Raw genomic sequence first — 9,914 nt, 5'->3', positions numbered from 1 at the left:
TTTTGGTTCCATTGCTTGGGTCCCTCCCTATGTTTTTCTTTTTTTTTTTTTTTTTTTTTTTTGAGACAGTCTCGCTCTGTCATCCAGGCTTGAGTGCTATGGTGCCGAGTCTCGGCTCGCTGCAACCTCCGCCTCCCAGGTTCAGCAATTCTCCTGCCTCAGCCTCCAGAGTAGCTGGGACTACAGGCGCCCGCCTCCACGTCTGGCTAATTTTTTGTATTTTTAGTAGAGATGGGGTTTCACTGTGTTAGCCAGGATGGTCTCAATCTCCTGAACTCATGATCCGTCCGCCTCGGCCTCCCAAAGTGCTGGGATTACAGACATGAATCACTGCACCCAGCCGGTATGTCTCTAAATTCTAAGCACAAATGCTGTAACTTTTGTAATTGGAGGCCCAACACGTATCAACGTATCACTCTGGAAGTCAGGATTTCTAACTCTGTGATATTCCCAGAATTTCAATGAAAAATTACGCACTAAAATTTCACCACCAGAGAGAAAAGTTCATCATATCTACTAATTATCACATTAGAGGCTGGGTACAGTGGCTCATGCTTGTAATCTCAGCACTTTGGGAAGCCAAGGCAGGCGGATCACCTAAGGTCAGAATTTCGAGGCCAGCCTGACCAACATGGAGAAACCCTGTCTCTACTAAAAATTAGTAGGGCGTGGTGGCACATGTCTGTAATCCCAGCTACTCAGGAGGATGGGGCAGAAGAATCGCTTGAACCCGGGAGACGGAGGTTGAGATGAGGCAAGATTGCGCCATTGCACCCCAGACTGGGCAACAAGAGCGAGACTCCATCTCAAAACAAACAAATAAACAAAAAACCCTATCACATTGTGAGAGATTTTGCAATATTTTTATTGTTTTCCCTCTTTAAGCACTGTGAGACTTTACAATAAAACAAGCAATTTTCACTTGCACACCACAGTAAACTAGAAAGTCTCGGCTTGGCTCCTATAATCTTTCAAAGTAAAACACATGAGTAAAAACACCAAGTAACAGGTCACTGCTTAATCTGTTTAGATACTCCTTAACTTATAGGATGAAAATACGAAAAATTGAAAATTCATTTCCTACACCTAAGGTGTTCCTACTGAACATCATAGCTTAGCCTAGCCTACCCTTAAATGTGTTCAGAATACTTACATTAGCCTACTGTTGGACAAAAATCACCTAACACAAAGCCTATTTTATAATAAAGTGTTGAATATCTCATGTAATTGGTTGATTACTGTACCAAAAGTGAAAAACAGAATGGTTATGTGGATACTTCAAGTATGGTTTCTACTGAAAGGAAATTGCTTTCCACACCATTGTAAAAGTGAAAAAAATCTTAAGTCGAAATACCACAAGTAAGGGACCATCTGTACCAGGGAGGGGTTGGGGCTGGAGATGGAAGGAACTGACTCAGAAAGTAATCAAAAGTGGCATGATTTGGTGACCTATTGTTCACATCAGCAGTCTTTTTTCCCCCAAAACTCTGGGTCTATAAACAGCTGCGAAATCAGTTCGGTGGAAATTGACTGCTTTCTTAAGACAATGAAATAGTATACTGCAGACAAGAGTATCAGAGTGCTCTGCACATTTGTTTGTTTAGTGAAATCTGTTTCAATGTGTGTACAGGATTACTGTAAAATATATTTCTTATTGAGGTCAAAAAAGTTTTGAAACGTGGATCCAAAAGAATCCCAGTAAAGAGGCTAGCTAGAATCAAGTGAAAAAGACGGATGTGAGGCAAAGTCTACCTTCTTCAAAAACATATTTGCCATTATTTTAGGAAGCCAAACAAGATGCAATCAATCGTATGTGTAAGTTTAATTTGCAAAAAGTGGTAAACATTTCTTTTTTCCTGAGACAAGGTCTCATTCTGTCGCCCATGCTGGGGTGCAGTGGCACGATCTCAGCTCACTACAACCTCTGCCTCCGGGTTGAAGCGATTCTCCCATCTCAGGTTCCTGAGTAGCTGGGATTACAGGCGCCCACCACCATGCCTGGCTAATTTTTGTGGGTTTTTTTGTTTTTTTGTTTTGAGACGGAGTCTCGCTCTGTCACCCAGGCTGGAGTGCAGTGGTGCAATTTCTGCTCACTGCAACCTCTGCTTCCCAAGTTCAAGCAATTCTGTCTCCGCCTCCCGAGTAGCTGGAATTAGAGGCACCTGCCACCACGCCTGGCTAATTTTTTTGTATTTTCAGTAGAGACGGGGTTTCACGACGTTGGCCAGGCTGGTCTTGAACTCCTGACTTTAAGTGATCCACCCGCCTCGGCCGCCCAAAGGGCTGGGATTACACACATGAGCAACTGCGCCTGGCCCAATTTTTGTGTTTTTAGTAGAGGCGGGTTTCACCATGTTGGCCAGGCTGGTTTCAAACTCCTGGCCTCAAGTGATCCGCCCACCTCAGCCTCCCAAAGTGCTGGGATTACAGACGTGAGCCACTGGCACCAGATCAAGTGGTAAAAATTTTAATAAAAATTTCCTTTTATCAAATAGAACAAGGATCAATTCTGTATCTAAGGAGACAAACATCAGGATTTAGCGATCCATTTACCAAATGCCACTCCCTAAACACTTCAACCATCTTCTCTCACTTTTACCCATTTTCCAATTGGTAAAATAATGGATTTTGAAAAAATAATAAACTCTAGCATTTTATTTTTATTTTTTAGCAATAAGATCTTGTTGTGCTGCCCAGACGAGTGCAGTAGCTATTCACAGGCATAATCATCTCACACTGCAGCCTTGACCTCCTGAGCTCAAGCCTCCTGCCTCAGCTTCCAGAGTAGCTGGGACTACAGGAACACGAAACTGTGCCCTGCATGCTCCAGAATTTTAGAAGAATGATTTTCAACCGAGGGAGATTTTATCCCCGATCCCTACCTCCCCGGACATTTGGCAATGTCTGTTAACAATCTGATTGTCACAAATGGGGATGTGGCGAGAGGTGCGATGTTACTGGCATATAGTCGGTAGAAGCCAGGGATTTTGCTAAATATTTTACTATGCACAGGACACCCCGAATACCCTTAACAAAGAATTATCTGCCTCAAAATATCAACAGTGCTAACGCTGAGAAATCTTGCTGTAGGTTAAGACTGTATTCCTTTCAAACCTAAATAAATCCAGGACAGATACCCTCAACCAGTATCACTTTAGTTCTCAGAAGCTCAGCAACCCTATTACTAGCATACCTACAAATAGGTTTAAAGCCAGGTATAAATTATAGGTTTGTCCTTTTGCTAGTGCCAGAGAACATGGAAATTTTTCCTCTGTTCATAAACTGCTATTAAAATCGTTTGTCTTTGGTATAAAGTCGGAAAGGTCTCTAGTCATAAGTGTACTTCATAGGTAGTTGATTTTCAGTATTTAAGTATTTTTCCTTGATCCTGAATTATTGAATAAAGCAGTAAGACTCTGATACAGCCAATGTTATCAAAATTTATTTATTTCTCCAAAAGATCCTGGAATAGGCAGAGTGGGCATTATCAAAAGGAGACAAACTGCATGTAAAACACACTTCGAAGGAAATCTAATTAAAAGGCAAGGAATAATCCAGGTGATGGATGAGTCTTCTGTCCCCAGAACCCTAAATATTACCCTCTTTAAGCGTTTCTTTTTTAATCCAAAGTCAGATATCCTCAAATGAACAGCAAAAAGAGGGTTTTAGGATATCTTTAATGGTGTAAAGAAAAGAAATGTATGAGAGGGAAAGTTCTCGGGAGAAAGAGACTAAAATAAAAGCACTGGGCACATGGATTATATAAATCAGAAAAGGAGTGGTAAGTATGTGATTATGATTAGAAACACAAAACAACTGACTTCATTTTTTATTTAATTTTAATCACAAATCATTAATCTTGCAAAGTTTTAAACATTAAAGAACCAGCCTGCCTCGATCCTACTGTAGCCCTAGGATTGACACACTTTGGTGTGTAGCTTTCCAAAACTTTTCTATGGACCTACAAACATATTGTCCGTGGAAATATGCACTATCAGGATATAGAGATTTCTCCTATTCGTTCTAACATTTTAACAGTCTTCCTAAAGAAGCGACTTCTGAAAGTATTATAAAAAACAAACAAAAACCTCCTCTGTTCCCCAAACCTCAAGTGGGGAGGCGGGGGAAAAATGCTCAAGTCGAGGAATACAGGAGGAAACTTAGGCTTTCAGGGAGGTGTATGGAACTGAGGCCTAAAGGCTTCGTTAGAAAAGTCATTGTGGATAAAACATTCATCCTCACACGCCATTACAGGCACCGACTCCCCTTCCTCACAACCCCAAATCGAAGACCTCTCTCTTTTGGAGAGCCGATTGGACGACTGGTCCCAGCGCTTTCCTTAGGCTGTCCGTCTACTGGCTCCAGATTCGTTCCATCCGTTTAACCGCCCGATCCCGCATTCCCCATTGGAGTCAAACCGCTGCCTCCTGGAGAAGCCCAACCTACCGCGCGCTTCCTGCTCACTGGCTCAGTGAGACGCTGCTCAGAAGGGGAAAACCCATCTCCCACATTCCGATGGCCCAAGGGCCGATCAGTCGGCAGCTCAAGGCACACCCAATTGGCCTATACACAAGCCAGTCAAAGTCTTCGGCTGCACAGCTCCAAAGAACCTACAGGGATTAAAACATCCCGCCCCCTGTTCTTCTATTGGTTGACCCGATCCACCGCTGCCCCTTGACTATCCCCCACCCCGCGGTCCATTCATTTCACACAATAACGGGCCCAAATGGAGTCAGTTCAAGACCTACTATGGGTAGATAAGACTGTCTGCCACTTACCCGGGATTGAGAGTGATCACTCACGCTAACGTCTGCCCTGTTCCTGTTTGGTGAGGCCGCACCACTAGCCACCACCGCCGCCGCCTTCTGCGCAACGCCAACCGCCCGCCAAAACGGATCCTTCCCTGCGCCTGCGCAACCTATTCTGGGACCGGACCGTTTTTTCTCCGCCCACTGCGCATGCGCAAAGCTAGGACCAACTCCCGCCAACACGCAGGCGCGGTAGGTTCAGTGCCTAGTCCTGCCCGCCATTTCACGTGTTCCCAGAGGCAGGTGGAACTTCTCAATGCGCCTGCGCAAAATTCGCCATTTTGCTACACGTGCGGTCAACAAGCGTTCTTTGCAAAAAAACTGTGACCTCCTGGCTAACTGCTTGTCTAATACATAGTGTTAATCATGCTTTGCCAAGCGACTTGACTGTAATATTTACGCGTGGAAGATTAAAAAGGCGTTAAACACCCCAGGTAGATTCAAACATGAATGATTGGTCGGTTAGCCAATCAGACTGGTTAACAATAATATTACTCGAGAACCAATTGACTCCAAGGGGTGGAGACGCGTAGAACGCCCAAAGGAATGACGTTACACAGCAATGTGGCACCACAGGCCAATAGTAAGGGGAAGCGATTTCAAATGTCCAATCAGAGCTGTTCCAGGGCGGAGTCTACCAATGCCGAAAGCGAGGAGGCGGGGTAAAAAAGAGAGGCCGAAGGTAGGCTGGCAGATACGTTCGTCAGCTTGCTCCTTTCTGCCCGTGGACGCCGCCGAAGAAGCATCGTTAAAGTCTCTCTTCTCCCTGCCGTCATGTCTAAGTCAGAGGTGAGTTAGGCGAGCTTTCCAACTTGAATTTTTTCCTCTCCCTTTCCTGAATCGGTAAGATGTGGCTTGGTTTCGCTCCTTGCCCCAGCCGATTCTACAGTTAACTTCGGTCGCTGCCCAGGCCTACCCCTCCCAAAGTTCAAGTCGCCATTTTGTCCTCTTGATCGCCATGAGGCCGCTCTCCGCCAACCATGAGTTATCACGCGGGACTTGCTACTCGTAGCAAAATTCTTAGGCACACAGGATCTTTGTCTTTTTTTAAACCTTGCCTTGGTGAGCGAGATTTCTGAAGAGCGGTTAGTCCCATTATGGAGATGGACCCCTCCCGCCCAAGCCTTTGTTGCGCGTGCGTCGGAAGACGACTAGAGGCGCATGCGCTTGCGATTTCCCAGCACTCCCAACCCCCAGCGTACTGCCTCCCTTGATAGGGAGAAGCACGTGGCTTGTTGCGACCTGAACGAACAATAAGTGCTAGGTACACAGTTGGTGTCTGGTTTTTTTTTCCTTGATGGAAATTGTTTCGTGTTGTAGTCCATTTAACACTTCCCCCTTCCCCCACTCCAGTCTCCTAAAGAGCCCGAACAGCTGAGGAAGCTCTTCATTGGAGGGTTGAGCTTTGAAACAACAGATGAGAGCCTGAGGAGCCATTTTGAGCAATGGGGAACGCTCACGGACTGTGTGGTAAGAATTGGAACAAAGCAGTAAAATAGCCGATTTCCTTGGCATATCTTGGTGCACTCCTCTCTGAATGCTTATGAAAGTTGTTAGTAGCATTATGGTTAGAACTTTGTCGACAAAGGAACATTCTGCTTTGATTTTAAAAGCTACCTGTTAAATCTAGGGTAGTGGGAAACTGAACCGTTTTTTATAAAAGGCTGGTGTAAAGTTTCCTATTGCCCTATTCAAAGTTAAAATGACAAAAGCTTCTGCGGTCAGACTTTGTGTTACATAAATTAACACTGTTCTCAGGTAATGAGAGATCCAAACACCAAGCGTTCCAGGGGCTTTGGGTTTGTCACATATGCCACTGTGGAGGAGGTGGATGCAGCTATGAATGCAAGGCCACACAAGGTGGACGGAAGAGTTGTGGAACCAAAGAGAGCTGTCTCAAGAGAAGTGAGTTGTTTTGTGTTGGGTTTTTTTTTTCCCTTCGACTTATTTAGAGATGTGCTGCTATGGACTTAAGATTCAGGAGTTTTCTAAACTTACCAGAACAATTTTTGATTTGAATATAGGGTTTGCTAGTCTAAACCTGTGGTTTTCCTCCTATTAGGATTCTCAAAGACCAGGCGCCCACTTAACTGTGAAAAAGATATTTGTTGGTGGCATTAAAGAAGACACTGAAGAACATCACCTAAGAGATTATTTTGAACAGTATGGGAAAATTGAAGTGATTGAAATCATGACTGACCGAGGCAGTGGCAAGAAAAGGGGCTTTGCCTTTGTAACCTTTGACGACCATGACTCCGTGGATAAGATTGTCAGTAAGTATCCGATAGTGGCATTTAGTAAGGGTTCCACAATCCATGTGGCATTCTAAATCCTGAGACCATGTGTCTATATTTTTTTTAGTTCAGAAATACCATACTGTGAATGGCCACAACTGTGAAGTTAGGAAAGCCCTGTCAAAGCAAGAGATGGCTAGTGCTTCATCCAGCCAAAGAGGTATGCTTGTTGCTTAATTAAACCTTATAGGTAACTTTGAGATACTCAGGTATAAATGATTTAATGCTTAAACTTCATTTCTTAAGGTCGAAGTGGTTCTGGAAACTTTGGTGGTGGTCGTGGAGGTGGTTTCGGTGGGAATGACAACTTCGGTCGTGGAGGAAACTTCAGTGGTCGTGGTATGTATGGTTTATGTACATGTAGTTCTGACCTAACACTATCTTTGCTATGTAGATTTTACAGTATGGGAAGTGCATTCAGAATGTCACTTTCAGTGCAAGTCATATTTAAAACTTCAAACTTTTTCTTCCAGGTGGCTTTGGTGGCAGCCGTGGTGGTGGTGGATATGGTGGCAGTGGGGATGGCTATAATGGATTTGGTAATGATGGTAAGTTTTTTAGGACTAAGTAGAGAAAAAATCCTGGCAAACTGGATCTTTAGAATAGGTTGATACGAGACTAAAATTCTGGTGCATGACAAACTCAACCTTGCCCATAACACGCATGCTGTGAGCAGGCCTTCAGCCATTACACTTGCACAAGTTTTCATTGTCAAATACTTTTGTCTTATTGAGAAGAATTGTATTCTTGTAGGTGGTTATGGAGGAGGCGGCCCTGGTTACTCTGGAGGAAGCAGAGGCTATGGAAGTGGTGGACAGGGTTATGGAAACCAGGGCAGTGGCTATGGCGGGAGTGGCAGCTATGACAGCTATAACAACGGAGGCGGAGGCGGCTTTGGCGGTGGTAGTGGTAGGTATCCAGTGATCCAAGTACTTGGTGTGACAGCTAGATTAGCCTTTTAGAGCTTGGGTTCTGGTGCTGTTAAAGCATTGTGTGGTACACTGCATGGTATATTAAAAATAAATGGGCTTGCTATGCTACCTCCTCCTAGCTTTAAGCTGGGGCCGCCTCACTCCCAATTAGTAGAGATAAGTGGATAGTATTGTCTTTGAGTTAGATTAGTATCATAGAAGGATTTAGTATCTTAACTCCTTTGGGACCTTAGGCGCTTAGTTGATGTATCCAAGATACTTCTGCTTGCCGTGGCCCTGGATCCATGAAAGCCTTCAAGGCTGTAGAATATGCTTGAGCCACTATGAAAATCTCTTTATTTTATGTCATGGTGAGTTAGGCCAGTTTTCTTTTTATTACTGGATTATTCAACTGAATGCCTTTCCCAGAGAATGAAATGCAAGGATTGGAGTCACCATAGTTTGGGAGAAAGGAAGGCAGATAACTCAACCTTACTATTCTGACCACTAAACAGAATTGGAAACTAGCATCATCCTCAGGTAACAGACGAAGGTCCTCTTTCCCATTCATAGGAAGCAATTTTGGAGGTGGTGGAAGCTACAATGATTTTGGCAATTACAACAATCAGTCTTCAAATTTTGGACCCATGAAGGGAGGAAATTTTGGAGGCAGAAGCTCTGGCCCCTATGGCGGTGGAGGCCAATACTTTGCAAAACCACGAAACCAAGGTATGGTATCTGTGTAATTTGGGATCATGTAAAAAAAGTTGTGTCTGTAGCTACTGCTGGGAAGAAAGCCCTTTAACTGCTATGTCTAGGCACCAAAACGTTTACAGTTTAGAACCTTCAGAAAGTGATAATTTGATCACATTTTAAAAATCATGGGACCACTCTACCACCTCCCTTGGAGTAGGGGCCATTTTTAAATGGCCAGACACTTGAATTTAACTTTTATTATCTCAAATATGAAAACATTGTGTTACTGTTGGCACTTTGAAACTTTAAAAAAAAAATTGTACTCTTCAGGTGGCTATGGCGGTTCCAGCAGCAGCAGTAGCTATGGCAGTGGCAGAAGATTTTAATTAGGTAAGTAAGCACCTTTTTGTGTGTTGACATAATTTTTTAAATTGCTGATGAACCCAATAACCCTAATGTAGCTGAGCAGTGCAACATAGTTAACATTATAATTGCAGTAATTGTGGATATAAAGTTAATATTCAGATCAGCAAAATTTGTGGGAAGCAAACTTGATATTGGATTGTAGCCTTGAGTCTTAATATGTTTAGATTAACAACTTTATTCCATATTGTTCAACAGGAAACAAAGCTTAGCAGGAGAGGAGAGCCAGAGAAGTGACAGGGAAGCTACAGGTTACAACAGATTTGTGAACTCAGCCAAGCACAGTGGTGGCAGGGCCTAGCTGCTACAAAGAAGACATGTTTTAGACAAATACTCATGTGTATGGGCAAAAAACTCGAGGACTGTATTTGTGACTAATTGTATAACAGGTTATTTTAGTTTCTGTTCTGTGGAAAGTGTAAAGCATTCCAACAAAGGGTTTTAATGTAGATTTTTTTTTTTTGCACCCATGCTGTTGATTGCTAAATGTAATAGTCTGATCGTGACGCTGAATAAATGTCTTTTTTTTAATGTGCTGTGTAAAGTTAGTCTACTCTGAAGCCATCTTGGTGAATTTCCCCAACAGTGTGAAGTTAGAATTCCTTCAGGGTGATGCCAGGTTCTATTTGGAATTTATATACAACCTGCTTGGGTGGAGAAGCCATTGTCTTCGGAAACCTTGGTGTAGTTGAACTGATAGTTACTGTTGTGACCTGAAGTTCACCATTAAAAGGGATTACCCAAGCAAAATCATGGAATTACTGGTTATAAAAGTGATTGTT

General features: G+C 43.3%; 2 protein-coding genes across 5 annotated transcripts in view; one reads left to right on the top strand and one right to left on the bottom strand.

Annotated features, from left to right (window-relative positions):
- The window catches only part of CBX5 (chromobox 5), a 48,886-nt gene extending 43,981 nt beyond the window's left edge, over positions 1-4,905 (bottom strand). Inside the window, exon 1 of the mRNA XM_017850922.1 lies at positions 4,779-4,905. The gene's annotated coding sequence lies outside the window, so the exon portion shown is untranslated. The remainder of the gene's footprint in view (positions 1-4,778) is intronic.
- Positions 4,906-4,969: 64 nt separating this feature from the next.
- Positions 4,970-9,914, top strand: part of HNRNPA1 (heterogeneous nuclear ribonucleoprotein A1) — a 6,684-nt gene continuing 1,739 nt past the window's right edge. For 2 of the 4 annotated variants that reach the window (XR_001881262.1, XM_017850944.1), the window contains exons 1-10: positions 4,970-5,597; positions 6,162-6,278; positions 6,567-6,713; positions 6,871-7,081; positions 7,170-7,262; positions 7,349-7,441; positions 7,576-7,650; positions 7,856-8,011; positions 8,587-8,742; positions 9,040-9,099. Coding sequence is in view for 2 of the 4 variants with exons in the window: in XM_017850944.1 (XP_017706433.1) it covers positions 5,583-5,597; positions 6,162-6,278; positions 6,567-6,713; positions 6,871-7,081; positions 7,170-7,262; positions 7,349-7,441; positions 7,576-7,650; positions 7,856-8,011; positions 8,587-8,742; positions 9,040-9,095 (1,119 nt within the window). In the remaining 2 variants the exon portion in view is untranslated. Of the gene's footprint in view, positions 5,598-6,161; positions 6,279-6,566; positions 6,714-6,870; positions 7,082-7,169; positions 7,263-7,348; positions 7,442-7,575; positions 7,651-7,855; positions 8,012-8,586; positions 8,743-9,039; positions 9,100-9,330; positions 9,664-9,914 lie in introns of those variants that run through there. The other 2 variants (XM_017850943.1, XR_001881263.1) reach the window with 2 other exon arrangements.

This window comes from Rhinopithecus bieti, unplaced genomic scaffold (assembly GCF_001698545.2).
Source record: "Rhinopithecus bieti isolate Rb0 unplaced genomic scaffold, ASM169854v2 scaffold_33474, whole genome shotgun sequence".
In the NCBI taxonomy this organism is placed as follows: Eukaryota; Metazoa; Chordata; class Mammalia; order Primates; family Cercopithecidae; genus Rhinopithecus; species Rhinopithecus bieti.
The sequence above is the reverse complement of the archived record's forward strand: the minus strand, read 5'-3'. Positions and strand labels throughout refer to the sequence as shown.